This window comes from Podarcis pityusensis (genome assembly GCF_964106645.2).
Source record: "Podarcis pityusensis genome assembly, chromosome: 13".
NCBI classification, from domain to species: domain Eukaryota; kingdom Metazoa; phylum Chordata; class Lepidosauria; order Squamata; family Lacertidae; genus Podarcis; species Podarcis pityusensis.
In genome coordinates this window covers 28,984,163-29,009,816 of record NC_138038.1, presented here as the reverse complement: position 1 = coordinate 29,009,816, position 25,654 = coordinate 28,984,163, and the positions used below count along the sequence as shown (strand labels likewise).

The 25,654-nt window shown below is 40.1% G+C and overlaps 3 protein-coding genes across 3 annotated transcripts; 2 read left to right on the top strand and 1 right to left on the bottom strand.

Moving 5' to 3' along the window:
- Positions 1 to 4,289: 4,289 nt before the first annotated feature.
- LOC308461543 (olfactory receptor 5V1-like) lies at positions 4,290 to 5,222 on the bottom strand (the record flags this gene model as incomplete). Its single annotated transcript, XM_080978540.1, has 1 exon — positions 4,290 to 5,222. One exon carries the CDS (start codon positions 5,220 to 5,222, stop codon positions 4,290 to 4,292), a length of 933 nt encoding a protein of 310 aa, XP_080834666.1.
- A 5,404-nt stretch (positions 5,223 to 10,626) lies between these two features.
- On the top strand, positions 10,627 to 24,271 carry LOC308461969 (olfactory receptor 10A5-like; the record flags this gene model as incomplete). Its single annotated transcript, XM_080979143.1, has 2 exons — positions 10,627 to 11,517; positions 23,294 to 24,271. 2 exons carry the CDS (start codon positions 10,627 to 10,629, stop codon positions 24,269 to 24,271), a joined length of 1,869 nt encoding a protein of 622 aa, XP_080835269.1.
- On the top strand, positions 17,941 to 18,885 carry LOC308461518 (olfactory receptor 10A4-like; the record flags this gene model as incomplete). Its single annotated transcript, XM_080978514.1, has 1 exon — positions 17,941 to 18,885. One exon carries the CDS (start codon positions 17,941 to 17,943, stop codon positions 18,883 to 18,885), a length of 945 nt encoding a protein of 314 aa, XP_080834640.1.
- Positions 24,272 to 25,654: the final 1,383 nt, after the last annotated feature.

Sequence of the window (25,654 nt, the reverse complement as noted above, 5' to 3'; positions counted from 1 at the left end):
TTCTGTTCTCATCCTGAAGCAAAGTTCTTAATGCGAGGTAATATTTCTGGGTTAGCGGAGGCTGTAACCTGAAGCGTCTGTAACCTGAAGTGTCTGTAACCCAAGGTACCACTGTATATACATTTTTATGCATAGTAGTGTGTACATTTTTCTACATATTACTTAGATGGAAAACCACATTGCAAAATTCGGAAAAGTATACACTTCAAAGGATGGTTGTTCTCTAGCTCTCATATTGTTTTAGGAAGTGTGAATGAAGTAAGTCTGCATTTAAATGAGACCTGAATTGAATTTCTCCCCATCTCTAGCGGAAGACCATACTTACAAGGGAAGACGCATAGAGGGAAGGGAGTGGAGAGCCACCATGGTGTAGTGATTAAAAGCGGTAGTCTTGTAATCTGGTGAACCGGGTTCGTGTCTCCACTCCTCTGCATGCAGCTGCTGGGTGACCTTGGGCTAGTCACACTTCTCTGAAGTCTCTCAGCCTCACTCACTTCACAGAGTGTTTGTTGTGGGGAATGAAGGGAAAGGAGAATGTTAGCCATTTTGAGTCTCCTTAGGGTAGTGATAAAGTGGGATATCAAATCCAAACTCTTCTACTCCTTCACTCCTCTGCTGCAGTTGGATTCGAGATTGCTCCCCATTGCTAGGAGCCTTAATGGGGTGAGGGAGTCCCCATCATCCAAACCACACAGGATGAGGAGGCTATCTCCATTCTGAGCATGATGGGGAAGTGAAGAGGTCAGTCTTCCCTACCCATGCTCTGCATTCACAATACACATTGTTACCCTATGCATCTAATCCATTAAGAAAACACAAATAGCCTAATAATGTGCTCTGCATTCAGCAAACATCTGGTTTGACCCTTCAGATTTCTAAGATACTGTGTCCCAGCCCTGCACAGCTTGCTACCCACTGCAGCCCAAACTTTTATTATAATGTAGCTTCCAGGTTTTTAAAAACTCCACACATAACTTGAATCTCTCAGGCAAACAACACCTCCTGCGTTTATGTATGTTCTGCTACTGGCCTCCCTATTTCTAACTTTGAATCTGCAAAGCTAAAAAGCTGTAACCTTTTTATTGTTTCTTTTGTGTCTTAACATGGCATGCATTACAAGAGATAAGCTTAACAATGTTTGTTTGTGTGTGTGTGTGTGTGTGTGTGTGTGTGTTCTATACACTAACATTCAGATTCTAAACAATTTTCTGTCAGTTATTTTCTTCTAGCATGAACATCTTAATCAAGTCAGTTGTGTATATAATGGAAGGACACACTGAGACATACCTAGGAACACATGTTCTTAAAACACAAAACTACCACAATTCAGGTGATTGTAGATAACATCAGAGCTCAAGGACCAAACACCCAGCAAAATTCTGGACCAGATTCACTTCTAGTGGAACATGCAGTGCAAATCTGTGCTTGGAGTAAATTTTGAAGTCAACGAAGTTACAATTCATGCTATAAAGAAGCACACTGATTTTTACAGCTGGTAGGTACTTTTCACTGGAAATGAAGTATTATTTTGTACTCACTGTGCATTGAAATATCAAAGGAAAAATTGGTCACTTCAAATAGCTAATTCAATTGCATGTTGGATGGTAAATATCTGCAGGTATCACACACTTACCCCAGTACAGTATCTCACACATGCGCATATAAATATATTCAGAAACCATGTGAGACTTATTCCCCAATTAATTTCTGCTGCAATGTTGCCAGGCAGCCCACAGTGCCCTTAATTGCAACTGAAGACTATAGCCTAAAGAGTTCTCAATATATGCCAGTAAATAATTAAATTCAAACCCAGAAATACTGAGAGGGAGCTGGAGAGTCCTTGTGGCTCACAAGGAGGCCCTCCACAGAGTCTGAAGAGGACATCAGTGGGGGCGGAGTAAGCCCCAAATAGATCAGAGGCACAGTGGGGCTTTGTTCATGCTGCTCAACCTCTCTGCCTAACAGCAGCAGCCACTCTCCCGCATGTCCTCTAGCCCCCTGCTGGCCCTAGAGCTTCAGTTCTAGTTATGGATATTTTGGGGTACATCATTTTTGTATGGATTGAAGAGAGGTTGGCAGACAGGGTGTTTAAAGGGTGTTTAGAAGGTGCTCCCCACTTCATATGATTTCACTTATGCTGCGGGGGCCTGGAATGTAACTGTTTATTTTATTTTGCTTATTTTTGCAGGAGTAGGGTGAGGATCCAAACCTCTGTGTGTGTGTTTGAAGCAGAGACTTCTTCCCATCTGGTGTCTATGATTTCTCCTGCATCTTCTTCTCTGTCTACTCATGGGTCATCGTGCACTGCCTCTGGACATAATTCAGGATGTAATGCTGTCAATAGATCAGTAGCCTCACATCTGTTAGCGATATTGAGTTGCATCAGGCTTCTCATGACAACTAGCTGAAAGGGAAAAACCCACTGGTATTGGATTCCCACATCTTGTAACTTTCCATAAATGGTTTCAGATCATGGCATTTTCTAAGGGTTTCTTAGAACCACAGATGGCTGGTTGTCATGTGAACTATCCTGTTAGTTTCTTTTTTCTTTCCTGTAACAAGCAAAGCACAATACAGGCAAAACACAATACCACATCATGTGTGGGCACTCCTTCTCTGAGATTGGAGTCAACCATACTGTGAATATGTTCCAAATCATCATCATCATTATTATTGTTATACTTATTAATATTGTTATACTTATTAATGGCCCTTCACCTTAAGGTCCCATTGTGGGTTACAGCATTAAAAACAATATTAAAAACAATTAAAGTGGATGCCATGAATTAGTGTCTTGAACCAAGTAACAATGAAGGAAGTTAGATCTGGCTTCACCTCTTTTTGAAATCTACACAAGCTTCTGTCTGCACTCAGAGTTTTCAGCCTCTTTCAGTTTCTCCCTGATCTCCATGTTGTCACATTGTGAATGATGAATTTGCTTATTGCATTCAAGGCTCATTTCCAGCTTTCTCTGTGAGATATCCACCAGCTGTTTGGGCCATATATCCCCATGTTTCTTTAACAATGTCTTATATGGGAAGTGAACAAGTCCCTGAGATTAAGATCTCTGTTCCTGAAAGCTTTACCAGAGTTTGTCAAGGTAGGAGCCATGCTTGGTGTGGCCTGGTCTCATTGCAAGCCCTCGTTAGACCTATTTTTCTCCCATAGCTTGAAAACAAACTAACAGGAGAGGTCATTTAGTTTATGTTTGGTTTCACTGACATTCCCTCTGTACAATCACATCGCATCACAGTAGGGGAGCTGTGGACCATAGCTACCAGTTCAGGGAGATAGGATTCTGGTGCTTCTCTGGAATGACAGTTTCAAGCAGCCATTTTTCTTCACATTGGCCTTCTTGCCCCCCACCTTGTTTAAAAAAAGTATTTGGGAAAATTGGCCATCATTTTGCTGCACATCTCTCCTAATTATCCGCATTTTTGTATGCAATTTGCCTATTATTCATATTTTTACTAGAGCTGTGCAAGGACACACCACCAATTTGCTCTGGGGCCCCAATCACTCTCCCCCAATCAGTATTATTTGCCTCAAGCCATCCCAAGGGCCACACATTGAGCTATGCATCTGTCCCCAAAACAAGATGGAGAGGGCTAATTCTTAAAAAGAATTTCTAAACCTTCCCTTTGAAAAGGTGAGTATCTGTGTAGAATCTGTAAAGCAAGAAGATCCTGTAGGAAAGCAGATTGTGAAGCAAAAGCCATACACCACAGGATTTGTGAATGTGCTGTGGGCAAATCCAACCAGATCTGTAGCTATCTATAGCTGCCTGTACTGGAAGAAATATGAATATGGCAAAAATAAATAAATTAGTTACTCCAATTCAGGCTTGAGGATTAAAGATCTTACAGTTGAGTTTCAAAAATAAAACAATATTAGAATTAAAACTCAGGCCTTTCTCTCACAAAATGTCTCCCTCTCTCACACACATACACATAAACCAGATAGAAAAAGAGAAAGACAAATGAAAGCATGTTTAATTTAATGATACTAAAATGCCACTGTGGTAATTCAGTCATTGTCCATCTTATTTTTGTTTACGTTAATCCCAAACAATAAATAGGTGAAGATTAAATGTTAAGAGAATCAAATAATCATGGAACAGTAGAGTTGGAAGGGAGCCTTGGGATAATTGTCTCCAACCCACTTCAGTGCAACAATATGCAGCTGTCCCATATGGGGATGAAACCCTCAACCTTGGTATTATCAGCACCATACCCTAACCAACTGAACAAGTTAATCATCATCATCTAAGATAACATGCAACTATTCTTTCATTTCAAATATAGCTTCCCCATAAATATCTTTTTCAGTGCACCCTTAATAACTTTGTTTCTCAAGGTATAGATTAAAGGGTTCAGCATGGGTGTGACAATGCTGTAAATGACAGAAATGATTCTATCTTTGTCTAAAGAGTAGGTGGAAATTGGACGGACGTAGGTGAAGATGGCACTCCCATAATACAAGAGGACAATGGTCAGGTGTGAGGCACAGGTGGAAAAGGCTTTGAGCCTTCCTTCAGTGGAGCGTATCTTCAAGATAGTGGAAATGATGTAGACATAAGAGAGGACAATGCAGACAAATGGGGTCCATCCTATGAAGACCCCAATGACAAGAAGAATGATCTCATTGAGGGAAGTGTCTCCACAAGAAATCTTCAGAAGGGGAGGGATATCACAAAAGAAATAATTGAGCTGATTTACCCCACAGAAAGGTAGTTGGAAGGTAAAGTAGGTGTGCACAGCTGAGTTGAGAAAACCACTTGCCCAACAGGCTCCGGATAACTGGAGACAAAACCCTTTCTTCATTGTGGCTGTATAGTGTAAAGGATGGCATATAGCTACAAAGCGGTCATAGGCCATGGCAGCCAGCAGGATGCACTCAGTACCCACAAATGAGGCAAAGAAATAAAGCTGAGTTATACAACTGGCATATGGGATGCTCTTTTTCTCTGAGAGAAGGTGGACCAGCATCTGAGGGACATTGGTGCTGGTATAACAGATATCCAGAAAAGAGAGGTTCCCTAGAAAGAAGTACATGGGTGTGTGAAGCTGAGGGTCCAGGCAGGCAATGGTAATGATGGAGATGTTCCCCACCAGAGTGCAGATGTATGTGATAAGAAAGAATGAGAAGAGCAACAGCTGCAGCTCCTGAAGACCAGAGAAGCCCAAGATGAGAAATTCGGTCAGTGCTGTTTCATTGCCCATTGTTTTAGGATTTTCTGTTTTAGAAATGAGGGGAAACTGATAAGTGTCATGTTGCCATAAACAAAAGTCATGCACACAGGTTGAACACCGATTATACAAATGCACACAACTTTTTTTCTTTCCTTTTAAGAAACAGTACATCATTTTAAAATATTGTGGCGGTGTGCAAAAAATGGGGGGGGGGACAGAATATTATACCTATAAAAATGCACTTGTTCCATCCGTAAAGACGGCTTGAAAAATACCTAGCAATGCTATCCTAGAAAAGCCTTTTAGAATAAACAGAGACATGCATTAAAAATAAGAGACTATTAGTACCATCCTCATTTCCAGTGGAATCATATTCAAACTCTAAGTGCTACTACATTAAAATCCCTAACCTGTGTATCTTTTAAATATAATCTGAGGTGTGAGTGGCACCCAGAATAAGGCCTAAGCAACAAGATGGGAAGTAAAATAGAATTATTTAATGCAATGTCTAGAAGATGTTCATCCTCAGGATCAAACTATGTGTTAGCTTAATATGTAGTATTCAGCTGTATACTATACTTTTCCGTGTATAAGACTAGGTTTTTTCTTTAAAAAATATACTAAAAAGTGGGGGTTATCTTATACATGTATAGTTGATAGGGTGGACATTTGATTTGTTGCTGCTGTGGCTGTCAGTGGCTATTGGGCATGTAATTGGTTGCTGCGTCAATGGCTGGTGTTAATTAGCTGACACTGCAGCAGTTGGGCGGGCGATTGGCAGCTTCTACCAGTGAAGAGACAGATGTGAGGTGGATTTTTGGACGCATGCAGGTGATCAATTTTCGGCAATGCCCCCCAAAAAATCTCAACAACCTTGGTTAATTCCCCCTCAAAAAATTCAACAACTCTGGGCAATTCTCCGCAAAAAAGGAAAGCTCAACAACTCTGTGCCGTCTCCCCCCATTTTCTTAAATTTGAGTCCCCGAAAATAGGGGGCATCTTATACATGGGGGCGTCTTATACACAGAAAAGTATGGTATATTTTATTACAGGTACAGGGGATAGAAATGGGTAAATCCAACAATTTTCATTTCTCTCAGTTTTCCAGTTTTCCTATATTCAGTTCAGTTCTCTGCATTTCCACACAGGTATATTTTAATTCTTTAAAATCCTTATGAAAATTCATCTGCATGTTCATGTGAATTATTTTATATAATTTATGTTGCAATTCTGATGTCCTACTGTGTTATTTATTGTATGTAAGCCGCTTTGTGACTCATGTGAGTGAACCAAGGCACAGAAATGTAATAAATGAAATGAAATGAAATGAATTTCTCCTAATACAAACATATCAGTATACATTTTACCCTGTATAAGAGAATAGAAACCCTAAGCCCTCTTCTTGATGTTAAGTTACAGTTTTTAAACTGAACTTCTTAATCAAATTGCACTTTTGCGTTAACAATTCAAAAAAAGCTAAGCAAATATAACAAAAGGAAAGAAAACAAACAATCAAACAAACATATAAACTATAAAACATCACAGCCTGGAAAAGCAAAAATGCAAAGATACAGCGTAGCTACAAAGGAACAATCCAAAGATTCCCATTACAAATAAAGAAAGTTATGTAAAAAATAAAAGTATTCTCAGCCTGTAAGTTCCATCTTTACTTAGAACAAATGAGCCAGACATGTGCATATACTGATGACACTGAACAACAATTCTCCTAAATATTGGTATAAGAAAGAAAACCATGCCGGGGGTGGGGTGGGAGTTCATTCAAGCTTTGCCCTTCAGCTACTAGGAACATACCCAGGATCACATTTTATTAAAACAAACAGCGGTCACAATTCAGTTGATTAGAGGTAACATCAAAGGTCAAGGAGCAAGCACACTGCAAAACGCTGGATTAGATTCCCTTCTAGTGGAACTTGCAGTACAAACCCATATTTGAAAATAAAGACGTCAGTCCTTAGAAGTCAGCAAAGCTGCAACTAGTGGTATAAGCAAGCACACTGAGTTCCACAGTTGTTAGATACATTTCCAAGAAAATGACAGCGTTGAGTTGTACTTACCATTCATTGATATATCAATGGAAAAGTTGGCCACTTCAAACAGCTAACTCAGTTGCATGTTGGATGGTAAATAGATGCAGGCAGCGAACATGTCCCCCAGTATCTCCCACAAGCACATATATATTTTCAGTGACCACATGAGACATATTCCCCCATTAATTTCTGGTGCAATGTTGAGAGGCAGCCCATAGTTCCCTTAATTGCAACTGAAGACTAACCTAAGGCGTGTTGCAAAGATGTTGCAAAGATGGTGACAGAAGTTACAAACAGGGAGTTTGTAACTTATTAGTTATAAACAGGGAGCTACAATTCTGCATTTAGATGTGTTTCAATGCATCTGTGAGTTTAAAAGCATTTTAGTATTTTCTCTGAACAAATACTGAAATGAGTCCCCCCCCCTTCCAGCATATTCTAATCAAAGCCTTAAGACTCTTAAATAAACAATGTCAATGAGCAACTTTTATTAGGTCAGTGTCAGCGACCTAATATTTCCCCCCTGATTTTTGGAGGACTGATGCTCACTCTAATCAGGTATACCAACTTCTGCCAAGATATACCACCTCAAAGAATCAGACAGTTCACATTCTGTACTGCTCTGCTGGAGAGACAGTCTACCAAGAAAATCAATTATTATCACTGCCTGCATGTCCCCTTGATGCCTAATAATGGAATGTTTTAATAGTACTATTAATCCTCTCCAGGGTATTCATCATAATCTGAAATGCTTCTGCATACTTAGCCTAGTGAATTGCAGTTGTAAAATAAGGAGGAAGTCCTCCGCTGTCCCGGGGCGATTTTAAAATGCCACCCGCCAGCATTTTAAGATCGCCCGGACAGCGGAGAAGTCCTCCGCTGTCCCGGGGTTTTTTAAAATGCTGGGGGTGGGAAGAAAAGCCCTTGTCCCCCCCCCAGCCTTCAGAAGAGGTCCGGGGACAGACTGTCCCCGGACCTGGTCTGAAGGCGGTTTCCCTAGGAACGCATTAATTGATTTTCAATGCATTCCTATGGGAAACCATGCATCGCAAGACGAAAAACTCGCAAGACGAAGAGACTTGCGGAACGAATTAATTTCGTCTTGCGAGGCACCACTGTATTCACAAAACTTCATCACCATTTTGATGCACATTTTCCCCAATATACAATCCATATTTTTGTATTTAATTTTGCCTAATATACACATTTATACTAGGGCTTTGCAGGAACAACCCCCCCCCCCCACACACACACTAGCCCTGATATTAGCTCCAATATCAGGGTGATTTGCCCTGTGCCTATCTGGGGGCCTGCACCCCACCATGGCTCCACCCCCAATGAAATTTGGGTGGAGTGGAGCTAAGATATTTTAAAGAGTTTTTCAGCCTGTAGAAAAGGTCAGGGGTGGTGCAAGCCACCCAGGATCTGATACTGCGTGGTGTCTTTCTCCACCAGCTGGCTGTTGTGAGCAGCTTTCGTTGTGCAAAGAAGCTGCTCACAAAGGAACAACAGCCAGAACTGTACAGAATTTGTTAAGCAGGCATCCACCTCCTGAGGATGTTGAGTGGAGGCAGTGATGCTGCAAAGGGTGGGCATTATGTCAGGCAGGAAAGGAAGCCATGGCACTGGACCTACTTTCTCCTGGGTAAGTCTTTGCCTTTTTCACATGTTTTTGTGTCCTGACTGCCTCCCTTCCCTATCTGTTACATCACTCCCTGACAGGAATGGATTGTTCTGAGACAATCCAACTGTACCTATAGAAATCCATGTGTATCAGTACCCAGCTCGTCAGAAGGGAGAGGCCCTCTGAGTATGCCCAATTTGGCTAAGGCCAAATCCAGCCTTAATTTTTACAGTTCCTAACTACTATTAATATTATACAATATTTTTATTTCCCCCGCAATAACTGATGCTCCTCTCAGTCTATCAGAAGGCCTTTTGCACCATTAATACTTTTATAATGTTTTATACTTTGATGTTTTAATATATGTCTTACATTTTGTACATTGTCTGCATTAATTTTTGTAAGCTGCTTTGAGTCCCAGATGAGGAGAGCAATGGGGTATACATTTTTTTAAAAAAATATATATGTCTAGGAAGCAATCTCAAAAGCATTAAAAATACTAATAACTGAAATCCCACATGTTTGATTAATCTTCAGGGAAATGGTTCCCCATCCAGAGGTTACTTAACTCTTGTTTCCTCTTCCACCTGGCTCAATTTGAAAGCACAGCCTTTGTGGGTTCCTTGTTGGTGTAATGCTCTCTATGCAAAAATAGTGTTGTGGAACAAATCCTGATGAAGATTCCACATAGAATTGTGATGGGGTGCAGAACCTATTTATTTTTCTTGATTGTGTCATTCATCCTAAAAAAAAAAGTCATATCACTGACAAACCCACCCATCAACTTTGTATAGAACACAACTTCCATGGTAATTTGCAGTGGGAGGGAGACACATGAAGTAGGTAAGGATTTGTTTTGTCTGTTCAGTTATTTATGAAAGAGAAAGTACGAAAGAGATATTCTAATATTGTGAAAGTACAATTGCTGGCTAGGACAGATGGGAGTTGTTGTCCAAGACATATGGAAAGCATCAGGTTTTGTTATTATATAATAATCCAGTGCTTTGGGGGGGCACTCAAGGGTATAAAGTACCGGCACCTTTCTTCCCACAAATTCTAAAAGTGTAACACTTTTTAAAAAGCACTAAATATATTATTGTTTTAAGTAAGATATATTTCTATACTTATATAGGGGGTGGGCTTTCAAGCTGTAGTTTCAGCTGACTTGCTCAGGATGGAATGCTTACGATATATTCATATACAGAAGAACTGAAATGGATTTATGAGACTAATGAACATTTTCCATCACATCATGAGGAGATTCCTCAATATTTTGGGCATCAATATTAGAGATGTAATTGAAATTTCACCTAAATAAAACTTTGAGGGGAACATAGGTGGCAGATTGAAAAGGTAAAACTAAGATTTGTTGTGGCAAAGATGAGAAGAAACCATTTGTGACAATGCAATGGCATATACAGAAAAGAGCTAAATCCAGAAGCAATAGTAAATATGGATTTTATGGTGGCCCTCATTGCAGTCAACAAACTATTTATATATCTTCCTATGCAATTTAGCCCAAGTGGACACAAAGTGGTATAAATAATGTGAAACTCAGCAACAGATTGTTCTTCAGAGCAAAGAGCCAGAAGGAGGTTGAACGTTGTTGTACTCTCCTCAGCATATACAGTATGAGCCTAATGAACCAGTTTTGTTGTTTATCTGCTTTGCACAATTCCTCTTGAATGTATTAATTCATCTTCTTCCTCTCCCCCACCCTCGACATTTCTTTCTAGATCATAGGCCTGTTGTGAAAAGTACAATGGAAAACCAGACCATTGTGGATGAGTTTATTCTTCTGGGGCTTTCTGATGATGCAACACTCCAAGTTTTCCTGTTTCTGATTTTCTTGTCCATCTACTTAATAACCCTTGTAGGAAACATGCTTATCATGCTGGTGATAAGGGCTAACCCTCAGTTACATACCCCAATGTATTTCTTTCTTACTAACTTATCCTTTCTTGACATCTGCTATTCCTCAGTAACAGTTCCCAAGATGCTTGAAAGCCTCCTAGCTAGTAAGAAGACAATTTCTCTCAATGGCTGCATCACTCAGATCTTTTGCTTCATTTTCATGGTTGGAACGGAGATCTTCTTACTTTCAGCAATGGCATATGACCGCTTTGCTGCCATATGCAACCCACTGAGATACAGCACCATTATCAGCCACCGTGTATGTGTCCAAATGGTGGTAGCTGCATGGATATCAGGCTTCTTGGATTCCCTTGTTAATACCCTCTTTTTAACTGGCTTGCACTTCTGCGGTCCCAGAAATATTAACCATTTCAGCTGTGAGTTGCCTTTGCTGCTGCAATTGTCTTGCAGTAGTACCTTTGCCAATGAAATGGTGATTCTGACCTTCAGCATGACATTAGGGTTTGCCTCCCTCCTTCTAATTGTAGCTTCCTATATGCGCATTATTAGCACCATTCTCAAGATACGTTCGGTGGAAGGAAGGCAGAAGGCATTTTCTACTTGTGCTTCCCATCTCACTGTGGTCCTCCTGTTTTGTGGGACAGCAATCATTAGGTACATGAGACCTGCATCTGGGTACTCAGAGACATTAGACAAGCTGGTGTCCATTCAGTACAGCATCCTCACCCCCATGTTAAACCCTATCATATACAGCCTAAAAAACAAAGAAGTGAAGATAGCTTTAAATAAGCTCCTAAGAAAATGACTTTGATCAAGGCTTGACAATGATTTAGATTTTCATACTATCGTGATTTTCATACTATCCTGATTTTTAAAATGAAATTATGTGTGAGAAAAACCTATGCACACTGTTATACATTTGAGGGGACTGGTAAGGGGGAGGTTTAGCGGAGCCAGAACATACATACATTTATTTATTTATTTATTTATTTATTTATTTATTTATTTATTTATTTAATTTATATACTGCATAATTGTAGAAAAAACCTCAAGGCAGTTTACCTAAAATGAATGATTTGCTAGGGAAACAATTGATGAATGCCTCCCCCAAGCTAGGTGTTGAGTCATCCTGATCTGCCTTGCCTGCTGCCTCCGCCCACCTGCCCACTAGACCAACCTGCTCAGCACTGTGCCTTAGCTGCCAGGGCTCTATGCCCCCTCAAAAATGTGTGTCCAGGAGCATGGCTCACCTGCCCCCCCCCATGCTATGTCTCTGGGTAGATCAGCAGCAGCAGCAGCTGGAAGTGGCTTGTAACTAGTCTAATTTTATGTCGGCTCAACTTGCCCCATCATGCTTTACACCAGCTTTTTCCACCTAGGATTGTTCCCTTAGTAATATCTGAATTCTTGTGCAATGGGAATTTTTGTCAACTTGCAAAACATTTATGAAATGTTGTTTGATTAATAATTACATTATAATAATTTCAATCATAAAATTTTTATTATTTATACACCACCCATCTGGCTCGGTTTCCCCAGCCACTCTAGGTGACACATAATTCCAACACATATAAAAGCATAATGAAACATCAAACATCAACAACTTCCTGACACAGGGCTGCCTTCAGATGTCTTCTAAAAGTTGTGTATTTCTTTATTTGCTTAACATCTGATGGGAGGGTGTTCCACAGGGAGAGGACCACTCCCAAGAAGGCCCTCTGCCTGGTTCCCTGTAACTTCACTTCTCACAGTGAGGGAACCGCCAGAAGGCCCTTGGAAGTGGATCTCAGTGTCCATGCTGAATGATGGTGGCAGAGACACTTCTTCAGGTTTAGACTTTACAACAAAAATATGAAAGAAGAGACTTAACATTCCTGGATACTGGGGGGAAAAGTATGCTTTTCTATTCCATGACATTTTAGCATGCTAATAGCAAGAAAAAAATCAGGTTAAAATTTGAACACGCTGAATCTGATAGCATATTTCTCATGGTTCTGTGAAAAAGATAAAAATCCAAAACCTGTATGAATATTAAAATGTTTATAACAATTTTCTATAGCAGTTTTTTTTTAAGTTTTTGTATTTGAATATATCTAAATTGCCTTTGTGTGCAATGAAAATGTTACATTAACTGGCACATATAAAAGGAGAAAAAGCAGGTATTTTACAGGGGGAAAGACAATAATCAAATGGTGTACTGACAAAAAATAAAAAATACACACTTATGGCTTTGCCAGCTGATTCAGCAACATACCAGTAAAATCAGAAGTAGAGTCTGGCCATTGTCAAGATTCTTCTTGCAAGAGTGCCTCTTGAAAAACATGAGTATTTGTGAATGTATTGCTGCATGCCACCACAATCTACAAGCAGAGCAAGATTCTAGCAGCAATTCCTCAGCTCCACCCAGCTTTCCCTTATCTGCAGCACTTTCTTCTTCCACTGCTGGCACTGGAGAAATCGATTAACAGCAGCTCTTCAGCTGCAGCGAGTTCACCCTTTTCCAAGGCATTTGTCTTCCTCCTTCACTTCTACTGATGGCATCTCTGTGCAGTCCAGGTCCTTCAGATTCCCATCCACCTTCTGGATCTCTTTAGTCACTCTTTCCATCTGGGTGCATTGCAGCTAGACTCCTGGGTCACTTTTAAGCCCCTGTATAACTTTTAACACATCACATGGCATCACACTTTCCTCTCCACAGCAGCTGATCCATTTTATCCAGATGTTGGCTTTGTAGCTGCATTACTCTCTTAAACCACTCGATGAACATAGATATTCTTCTCTCCATTTCAACTTGGGCACATCTCTCTAGCAGGCTGTCCTCCAGGAAACATGAATCCAAACTTCTGACACCAGTGTTACCTGTCATCCCAATCTCCAAGCGATGTAAGATTCCAGGGGTTCCAGGGGTTCATGTTTCCTTTTGGATATGAAGCACATTGGAGACGGTGGTGTATTTATGGAATATTGAGACATGTATGCAACCTGAGCCTACGATGAAGGGATGCACAGCATCAATACCCCAAAGAGGGTCTTGTTTCTCCCATATCCTCTGCCTTGGATTTAAGCAGACAACAAACATCATGCTCTGTTTCTCTGCCTTTCCAGCTTGCTGCTTTTGCCTCCAGCTTCTAGCTCACATAACAGCTAACTCTTAACTCTGGCTTTTGTCCTTCTCACTATCTGCAAATAGAGAAAGGGTGCCATCTCCCACAAAGCCCTTCCTTTGGTCTCCTTAGACCACACCCGGATTCTAGTCTGGATATTTCCCAGAATTTGAAGGCTTGATTATCACTTGCTGGATTTAGGAATTAGAGAGGTCTGGCATCCTGCTTAACATTCCAAGCCTTGATTAAATTCTAATACTCATTGGATTCGGAGATTACAGATGTCTGGAACCCACAAACTCATACCAATACTATCATTCTTCCATGAGACCATCTGAAGAGAAAGAATGAAAGCATCACTGGTTAGAGTTTGACACTTCTCCCCAGGGTGTTTCTAAACAAGGGTGTGGGGGCTCAGGTCACAGATCTCTTCTGTGCCTAGCTTTGATGTTACTGGCTCCTGAGAGTTGGTGGGTTATAAGCTCTTTATATTGTGAGTGAGCATTATTTTCTTGGAAAATATTCAAAAGGGCCACTTCTGGGGTGGCTTCTAATACCTGTTTATTTATTTTGCATATTTCTTGTAGGACCACTGTCTCAAAGAGTTGTATTTGCACATACTTTTGTAACCCATGAAAACTTTTAATAAAAATTATCCAACAAAAAGTGTCTGATTTGTTGAGTAGTAACAGAGAGTGCCTTGAGTTTGCACGTCTTGTGTTGTGCCATTCATGGGGGTTATTGAGGAGCATTCCTGTAGGACAGGGATGGAGAGCCTTTGCTGGACTACAAATCCCATCATTTCTGAACATTACCCATGTGGGCTGGGACTGATGGGATTTGAAGTCCAACCATATCTAGAGATATATAGGTTCCTCTTGGTTGATTTTATTTCTGAATTAAAGGTATCATGAAATAGAAAGGATTTACAACCTTTTCAGCCAGGCAGAAATGTTCATGTGTTTCTAACCTCTTCAGGGGAAAGTTCCTAAATGTTGGAGTTTTGAGACTTTGGAAGAAGATGAATAATAAACTGAAGTTATTCTGGTGTGTGGACATTTTGCCCCTAAAATTTAAAAGTGAAAGGAAACAGCTGGGCATATCTGATTTTCATGAAAGTGTTGCCATTCCTAGGTGCTACTGTTGGTGAGTGGTTTTGAGAATCTAAGAGCATCTGAACCTTGACCTCATTGACCTATTGTTGAAATAGATTAAATGATATTTGATTTTCTGTTTAATCCCAACAAATGGATTTTCAGAATTCTGAATAAATAAAGTAATGGAAATAATAAATGCTTAGACCCAGTACTGGACACACGATAAAGTTACTGAAATCAATTGGTTTCAATAGGTCTTCTTTGTGTATTACTTAGTTCAGGGGTGAAAAATCTTTTCCAGGCCAAGGACTGCATTGACCCATGGCAACTCATGGCACACATTAAAGTGGATGTGCCTCAAGTGTAAAAGTGGGTGTGACCATTTTAATTTTTAATTTTAAAAGGATACATTTGGTCACAAAAATCTCTTGACATCACAGTGTCAGAGGAGGCAACTCATATGAGTGACAGGTAAAAGCACTGTGCTCCCCCCATTTTTTTTACCTGCATTCTACTACAGCTTACTAATTAAATCAATGACACTGTAAAAAGCTAGAGAGATGTACAACAACTCACCTATCATAAAAAACTTGGTGAAAATCAGTAGCTCACCTGACTGAGTTGAGTTGCTGCTGCATGGTGGGATGGAGAGGAAGAGGGGCAAGGTTGACTTGATTAAATGCATTAGGTCTCCTGCTGGTGAATTTGTACTGTGATGGCTTTCCATCCTGGAATTTAGCCACAACTCATCCAAAGGGAGGTTAGATGATCAGTGCAGCCCCACTATGCCATCCACTTCTAGTGAGACTACCTATGATTATCACCTGAACTCCTGCATAACAAATTATTAAACATTGATGGAAGGCTACTCCTTCTGGACAGTTTTGCAGCTATCAGGGACATTTGTTGTTGTCTCAGCACCTCACTGTTGTTGTCTCAGCACCACGCTTGAGTTGCATTGTGGGTTTAACTAATCACCTATGGGCTAAGTAGATTGGGGCAACTGTTCACTATGTTGCAGGGGTTATATATCACTGTATTATTGGGAATTTTTTTCCCACCCGGGGGCCACTTTCTCTTTTTGGAAACTTTCTGAGAACCACATGTTATGAAATTAACAACAAATGCCAATTTAAAAGTGTGGATAGTGGAGATTTTTGCCCAGGTTTGAAGCAGAGATGGTCGCTAGATGGCTCCTGCATTGTATCCTGTAGAATGATATGAATATTCCTGATCCTGGTATGTTAAAATTAAATAAAATGGCTTTAGTTAGTCCAGTGATAGGTGTCTCATCTTACTTTGCACATCTTTCTGAAACATGTTAATTTAAAGATTAGCACAGTAATGTAGTGAGGTCCTATTAATGTTTAGCCAGAACTAAATCTCACTGGTTTCAACAAGGCTTACTTCTTAGTCTGTTTGTAGGAGTTTGCATTCACAGAGTCCCTTGTTCTAGAGATGTCTTAAGGAGAACCTGGATATCATGCACTTTTGAAAAATGTAATCATTTTGCTTATAATTGGTTTGCTTTGGTTTGCTTCACTTATTAATTCACACAGAAATTCCTCAAGAATAATATCTACCACATTTTCAGATATGACAGGACACTGACAATTTCCATTGATTTTTTTTATAAAGCATTTATATACCACCTAATTATTCACATTTCTAAGAGGTGTACATGAAATTGCAATACACGACACAGATCTAAATAAAAAGTAGTTTAGGCAATGAAGTAGGAGTACTTAATGAAGCCTCCAGGGTTCCAGAGTCCCAACTTCCTACACCCGCAAACCTCCTGTGATTAAAGATGACCCAGATAAAAAACATTTGCTGCTCTTCTTTGCAATCAAAGATTTTACTACAAGGTATGATTTGCTGTTTTCACCTTGCATAATTGCCAACAAACTCCAGAGCAGGGATGGGTGGATATGTAAGCTTTGTTTTGCTGGAGAACGCCATTACAAAATTCACAAAAGTGTGACTTTCAAAGAATGGCTGTGGTTTTGTTTACATATTGTTTTGAGAAGTGTGGATTATGGATTAGGTAAGTTCACCATTAAATGGGTATTGAATTCAATTTCTTCCCCATCCTTATTCAGGCGTACTAGGTTTTTTTCTTGTTTCTTGGTTTGTTTGTTTTTTGGAATTCTACAAAATGGGGATATTTGTCACAATTTATCAAAAGAAATGTTAGTTAGCCTAATGAAAAAAGCACAGGGTCACATCATGCAAGGATAAAGAACTGACCCCCCCCCCAGATGATGTTGTACTACAACTCACATCATCCATCAGCATCTCTCTGGAATTTTGGGGTATTTCAAAATATGTGTAGCTTGCCATTTTTAGTGTCATGTGACTATATGGAACAGGTAATTTATTCTGCAGAAGCAAAACAGTTCGTGTCGTTAGAAGAGTTAAATTTAGAACATTGGTTTAAGTATTTATGAAAGAAAGGAATCTTTAACATGCATTTCAAGGAGTTTAGAACTGAAATATTTTAATGATAAGCTTATATAAGCTATACTTGTTTGTCCAATGACAGCCTCATAATGTCAAGTTTTCATTTATTTTTTCTTCCTCTGCTCCTTTCCTTTATAGATGTTATTTTCTATTCTACAAAGAAAAATGATGGCTCCAAATGAAGACTGGATATACAGTGAGGAATGCAGCTGCTATACTGCAAAAGCATATTGGATTTTTCACTTTCCCATAATCTGCACCATGCCATGGTTTCCCAACATTATCACCATGTTTTGTGATGCATCTTAAGATGCATACTTGGAGATCAATCTGAGGTGCTGTTGCCACAACCAGAAGCATTCATTTTGCAAAAGCATTCCAAAACATAGTGTATTGTGGTGTAGCAATTCTTAAATGTTTGTGCAGTATATGTTCTTATCACAATTCCTTTGAGTCTGGTTAGCATTACAGGAACAACATAACGGGGGGGGGGGAATAGCCACCCCCTTCCCTTAACTTCTTAGTAAATAATAAACAATGGCATGGACAAACAGTAGTGATGTCACTGAGTTTATTTTGTTGGGGTTTTCTGATCTTCTTCAGCTGCAGCTTCTGCTTTTTCTGATATTTGCGATTATGTATATTGTGACCTTATTGGGAAATATCACCATCATTTTGCTCACAACAATTGATCCAGCCCTTCAAAACCCCATGTATTTCTTTCTCAGGAATTTGTCTTTCTTGGAGATCTGCTTCACTCTAGTTATAGTCCCTCAAATGTTGGTGAACCTACTTTCAGAGAACAAAACCATTTCCTTCCCTGGGTGTGTCATGCAAATGTATTTCTTTTTCTTTTTTGGAAGTTCTGAGTGTTTTCTCCTGGCTTCCATGGCTTATGACCGCTATATAGCCATATGCAGCCCTTTGCACTATACATTAATTATGAAAAAGAGGTTTTGTATCCATCTGGCCCTGTTCTCCTGGTGTTCAGGAATTCCAGTGGGGACAGTTCAGACAACATGGCTATTTAGTTTCCCATTCTGTGGTCCTACTAAGGTCAATCACTTTTTTTGTGATGGTCCACCAGTGTTAAAACTAGTCTGTGCAGACACTTATCTGTTTGAGCTGTATGCTGTCACAGGGACTATTGTAATTGTACTATCCCCATTTATCCTAATCTTGGTCTCCTATGTTCATATCATCACTACGATCTTACGAATGCCATCAGCAGAAGGCAGACACAAAGCCTTTTCCACTTGCTCTTCACATCTTGTTGTGGTGACTTTGTTCTACGGCACAGCTGGGTTAACTTATTTCCGACCCAAATCCAGTTATTCTCCAAACACCCAAAAGCTGTTGTCCTTATCGTACACAGTTGTCACTCCCATGCTGAATCCCATCATCTACAGTTTGAGAAACAAGGAAGTGAAAGAAGCCATGAAGAGACTTTTGAGTAGAAAAACACTGCAATTGCAGCTGTAATCACATGAAAGACTGGAAGGGTTCCAGGGATGTAGTTCAGTAGTGGTGCATCTGTTTTGCATGCAGAAGGACCCAGGCTGAGTCTTCAACAATGACAAAAAGGGCTAAGAGACACTCAGTGTCTGAAATCTTGGAGATCCACTCATAGACAATGTAGACAATATTGAACTAGATGAACTAGTGGTTTGACTGCATATGGCAACTTCCTATGTTCCTCACTCACCTGCAAAGGTACAGATTAAAAGGTAACAGATTGAAGTATCCCTTCAGTTATTTCTTGTTGTTGCATTTTAACTTATCTCCCTGTTTTGAAAATATATTTTGAGAATGAGATATAAAGTTATAAGTGATCTCTTCTGTTGCTCTGCAATTGAGAATCTTGATAGAAAATGCTGTATTCATAGAAACAGATACGTTAGGACTGGATCCCCTCAATTCCCTAGCTTGACATAAAGTCAGGCATAGCCAATGCCCTGCTGACATTGTTTAGTTCCAGTTCTCATCAGCCGCAGCCAACATGGCCAAAGGGCATGGAGGATGAGAGCTGCAGTCCAACATCTGGAGACAAGCCCTGCATAAGTGTACAGCTATTGTGAATGCAGCTCTCCATGCACTGGAGGACTGTCAACAGGGAAGGAGGGATCAGGATGCACAGGGAAGGCATTGGGGACAATGTGAAAAATGAATGGACCAAGCACTTCATGGTGGTTGTTAAAAATATTTTGTGCCAGTGCTTGTTAGCGCTGCAAATAAGAACATGTATGTGTTAGTTTGGTTGGTTTATATATTTCCTATATATGAACTTCAGTGCTTTATTTTTTTAGATTGTCTTAAGGTGTTGGATCCAAAGATTCTTGTCCTCCTTTGAAACACACTTCTTCCAGTGGAATGATCTTCCTTGGAAGAAGTTCCTTCTGTTGGAGAAAAGCACCATTTCAATACAACCCATTATGGGTTGCTATCACAATGAAGTAATAGTTTCCTATAAAACTGATAATTTGTACAGCACCCCATGGCATGCTAAGAACATAAAATCATAGAGTTGTGGAGTTGGAAGGGACCCCAAGGGTCCTCTAGGCCAACTACCTGCAATGCAGGTACCTTTTGCTCAATGTGGGTCTCATGTTGCTTCCACCATGTGGTCTGAGCCTGTATCTTGGATACTGCTGGGGGTGGTGGGAATACAGCCCTCTGCCTCATTAACTGTTGTAAGTACTGATGACAAAATGCACGGCTGATGAAGACAGAAACCTATATCAGAATTAAAATTAATCTAGACTGTTAATCTACTCTTGTGGGTAGGGGAAACAGCATATTACTTTAAACATGTTCTGTTGCACCCACAAAATGTCAGCAGGGAAAACATCCCTGTTAACATAATTGTATCTGTGTTTTCTGAAAAGTAAACATTTGGTTTAATCAGATATTGCACAATTAGCATTAACTACTCTAGGGAGAACGAAGAGGGGACAATCTAATCCCAGGTGTCACTTAAGGAATTCATATAATCAAACTTGGTCACCAAAGCACAAATCTTTCACAATCTGGGTGGCTCCTAAGCTCCTAAGATTCTGCAGGTAGGCAAATAATTTATTCATTTTTACTTAGCAAACCTTTGCCAAGTAGCTGCTGCTCAACAGGAAATTTATGAGTTCAACCTTAGTATATTCACATACATGTCTGGGTTTTTTATACCTATTCCAATTTAGGAATAAGAACATAAGAAGAAGCTTGCTGAATCAGGCCAATCTAGTCTAGCATCCCATTTTGACTGTGGACATTGTGTGATTCTTCACTTTGATTTATATGATATAACACTAATTTAGAATCAGCAAAGCTTCCTTTCCATTTCATACTGTATTCTGTCCACTTGTATTAGCCTGCATTCTACATCACTGTACATGATAAATGGAGAATTCACATAATTTTAGAGTAAACCTCCATAATTTTAGTCCACCTCCAGCCCCTGTCCAGTACAGCACTTTTGCACTTTCAGCATCCCAGATAAATAGCATATCATCCTCTGGTTAATTGCTTCCAGTGAAGGAGATTTCACCATCTCCAAATGTAGTGATGTGTACCCATCAGAACATTTCCTATGGCTCCCCTCACCCCCCATAGATAATATCATCAGTAAAGTTGGCAAAACTTGATATAAAATATACCATTAATAAACTTTCATGACCCTGGTGCTAGTCCTTATCTTAAACATAATCTAAATGGTTTGTGTAAAAATTCCTGACCTCTTAATATTAAAGATTAGCACACTAATTTTGTGTAATCAACAAACTTTAATTATCACCTCCTGTAAGAAACAATCAGGTTACACACATACACACACACACACACACAGAGAGAGAGAGAGAGAGAGAGAGAGAGAGCAATCTTCCTCCAAAAGTAAAGTCATGATTCAGGAAACAAGCAAGATAAATGGTATTTTCTTATTACGTATATGGACAAGGTCTGGACAAGGTAAACAAAACAGAGGAACTTGTAAGAAATGAACAAATGATTAGCCAAAGACCCCTCCCATTTCCTCAGTGCTTTTTTCCAAGAAAATATGTGCCAGAAGTCACCGTGAACTTGTTATAGTAAGTTGCTGGGTGATGCAGTTCAGTCTTGAACCAGTGCCCCTAGTTCTGGTGCAAGTCAAATAAATGTCCCCACACCCCTCATTCTCTTATATTCAGGTGGATGGCTAGGACAGCTCAGAACAGTAGAGGCCTGGCTGGGAAGCTTAAAGCCCACCACCACTAAACGGGAGACAGATTGAAGAAAAGGAAATACAAATTGGCACTGCCCCATAGCTTCACCAATCGCAGCTAGGAGCAGCTAGCAGCTAGGTGGAGTCATAGATGTAAAATAAATATCAACTCACATACACTGGACAGCTTGAGGAGGAGCCTACAAAGAACTGTGTGACTAGCTCTGTGCACTCAAGGGGTCTTTGAATTTGTATGTCTTGACCAGGGTTCCCACTTTACTGCCCACCATGGCAGCCAGGTTGAAATTGGGAGAATTCCCAAAGCAGTTTGTGATATGGTATTAAAGTCTGCAGGGAAGAGATACTGTATTTCACCACATAATCGTTACATTTTTATGTTAATTTTTCTTTCCGAAAAGGGGTGTGTGGTGATTATGCAAGAAAAAAAGTGGGTGTGGGGAGAGTGTTTGTGTGCTGCTGCATTTGGGGACACCTGGGAGGAGACAGTTCTGCAATAAGAAACCCTACATTCCCTGCCCCGTGAGCCCCACATGGAGAAGCAGAAGGCCCTCTGCTGCTTGCTCCCTGGCACAGGCAGTTACTGAGTACTGGGCAAATCTGCGGATCCCAGCTGTGTGCCTCTGGGCACGACCTCACCACCATCCCTTCCTCTGCCAAATTTCTCCTCTATTGCTGGGTCTTGGGCTGGGCCTCCTCAGCTGCCACCGCTGCCTTCGCTCCCTGTGTGGGGCTGCCTCGTTCTCCATGGGCTGAGGGCTGGCTCAGCCAACAGGCAAGGCCCACAGGCAGGCGTGGGCCCACAGCAGAATAGGAAGAGCCTGGGAAACAGCTGCACCAAGAGCCATTTAATTTTTAAAAGCAGAGAAATGCTGTTGAAAGTAAACAGCAGCTTCAGAGCAAAATGAAACACCTCATTCGCAAGGGATTTTCACTCTTTGGAAAGGTATTTTCACTCCTGCGACGATTATGCAGTGAATCCTTTGGGACTGATTTTAGGAACCCCCCCCCAAAAAAAAGGGGGTATAGCTATTTTGCAGTGGCAATGATTATTTGGTGAAATACAGGTAGATCATTCTTGAGAGAAATCTAAACAGATAGTTTGCAGAGGTCTTATTTGAAATTACACTTGCAAATTAGTAAGTGGAGCATTTCAGTCATAGAGCCAAAAGGTATGGATTATCTCCCAACCAATTCTGTAAATGTAATGGTTATGTTTCAAATAGATTTTTCCCAGCCACAGTTAAACATGTAAGATATTCCATCTAACAGTTTCTCAATGAGGGAGTGAACAACTCTCCTACACACACTATAGTATTTTATTTTATGTGAAGTTGCTACAGGAAATTGTTGTGTAATGCAGGGTTTTGGAGAGGGAGAAATGCACTGAGAACAAAATGAGCACATTAAAGAACAAGACACTGATTAACAAAGTGATGGACAATTAGATCGAGGAAGTCAACTTTTAAAGACTGATGACAATACATTTCCCCTTATCCTGCCTTAAACTGCCCATATTTGACCTGTCCATCCTTTATTGCTTTCTATATCATCTACTAACAGATTCAACAAGTTCAATGGTTGAAGAGTGGTAGAGAGACACTACCATCTCTTTAGAAAATTGCTTATAGAAGAAGGAACACCCTGACAGCTTTATCTGACAGTGTTTAAGACATGATGACACAGACTGAGAAAAAGTTAATTACCCAAGACAATTGGACCAGTGTTACAGAATTCATCCTTATTGGCTTTTCCAATCACCCTGAGCTTCAGGTACCTCTTTTCATCCTCTTCCTTATCATCTATGGAATAACTTTGTCAGGAAATGTCCTCATTGTTCTTGTCACAACCTTGGACCTTTCACTTCAAAGCCCCATGTATTTCTTTCTCCGGAACCTTTCTTTCTTGGAGATCTGCTTCAATTTGGTCATTGTCCCAAAGATGCTGGTCAATTTTCTGATAGAGAACAAGACCATTTCCTATGCTGGCTGTGCCACACAAATGTATTTCTTCTTCTTCTTTGGTGCAGCTGAGTGCTGTCTTCTTGCTGCCATGGCATATGACCGTTACATTGCCATCTGCAATCCCTTACGTTATCCAGACATTATGAACAGAAGGACCTGCTTCCAGTTAGCTGCTGCATCATGGTTCTCAGGCTTCCCTGTCTCTACTGTACAGACCACATGGATCTTCAGTTTGCCATTTTGTGGACCTAATAAAGTCAACCATTTCTTCTGCGACAGTCCCCCTGTTCTAGAGTTGGCTTGTGCTGATACTTACATGTTTGAAATTGAAGCTCTCACGGCCACTGTGCTCTTCATCATGTTTCCCTTCCTCTTGATTCTCCTCACATATGTTCGCATCATCACCACTATCCTGAGCATGCCTTCAGCAGAGGGGCGACATAAAGCCTTCTCAACATGTTCATCTCATCTCGTAGTGGTTACTTTGTTTTACGGTACAGCTACATCTACCTATTTCCGGCCCAAATCCAGTTACTCACCAGATACAAAGAAGATCCTCTCCCTGTCCTACACCGTCATCACCCCCATGTTAAATCCAATCATCTATAGCCTGAGAAACAAAGAGGTAAAAGGTGCATTGAAAAGGACATTGTGCAGGAGAATATTTGCCCAGAACACAATATTATTTGTTGATCATTAACATAGATCTGGCATGTGCATGACTTGATGACTATGATATAAAATGGTGATTTGGATGTATGGATGGGCTTTCTTTTATCAGTTTTATATCGTATATAAAGTTATGTTTTAATTATTTTCAAAAAGTATCTTCAATTTTTAGGAAAATATATATTCAACCACTTGAAGGGTACAGGAATTACAGGGGAAATACAGCATGTAATGAACTTTTATTGTACAATATTATTTTTATTAATCAACTTGCTTTCTTGTATACAATTATTTGCCAAGACTTGTTTCTTTCTTAATTTCTTTTGATTGAAGTTATTTGGTTGGATGATAGCATTGATGAGAATAAGAGCCAATCCCATGAAACTGCTGTTACTCTATGTGCAGTATAGCTATTAGGACTGTACATTCTACCACCTGTTCAGTATGGGATAATGCTTAATTCCTGCATCCCATATCTCCTCAGAAGGCGTGACCCTACTATTAGACAAAGAGAGGTGTCAACCTCAGGTATTGAATGCTGGGAGGCAGGGAATGACAGAGGTAACTTATTTAAGATAGTGATAGCATGCTCAGAGAATATTGGCCCTACCAGCTTACTTGCAAAAGCTGCAATTTCCAGACTATCTTCAAAGGCAGTCCCATGTAGAATGCATTGCAATTGTAAGCTTGGAGGTTGGCACTGCATGAATAACCATGCCTAGCCTATCTTTATCCAGAAATGACCACAGTTATCACATCAACCAAACCCAGGCATAGGCCTTCCTAGCCACTAAGGTTACCTGTCCCTCAAGTCACAGAGATGTTTCCAGAAGCACCTGCAAGCTACATACCTGCTCCTACTTGTTTTCTATTTTAGGGAAAATTTTTGATACTGATTTGTTTGTGAAGGACCCCCTTCGGTATATATCAAAGTATGCTGGATATAGTCTGGGGCGCACTGTTTACATGGGACTCTGGCTTGCTAAGAGGGCCTCTTCTAATGTGAATTGAGAGTGTGTTCTAGCTACCATTCCCATACAGTTGTGCAGTGAAATTTGGTTGGTTTGTTTCCAAGCAAACATAAGCTTGCTAATAACCTCTTTTCCACCTCTCCCCATCCCCTATACTTCCTAGTAAGCAGTAGAAACCTGGATGTGAGTGGGTGTGAAAGTGCAAAGGTATATAAAGTAGAAGAGTGCCTAATGCTTATAAAAAAGAATAATTTAACAATGAAAAATAAAGCAAATTAATATACTTTATACATCATTAATAACATTCATAAAATCAGCTTCATTTCAGTTTGGAAGCTCAGAGCTTAGAGGAGTAGCTTAGAGGAAGTAGCTTAGAGGAAGTTGAAGTAGCTTAGAGGAAGTTACTTGTACACCCCCTTTATTTATTGCATCGGATAAGGATG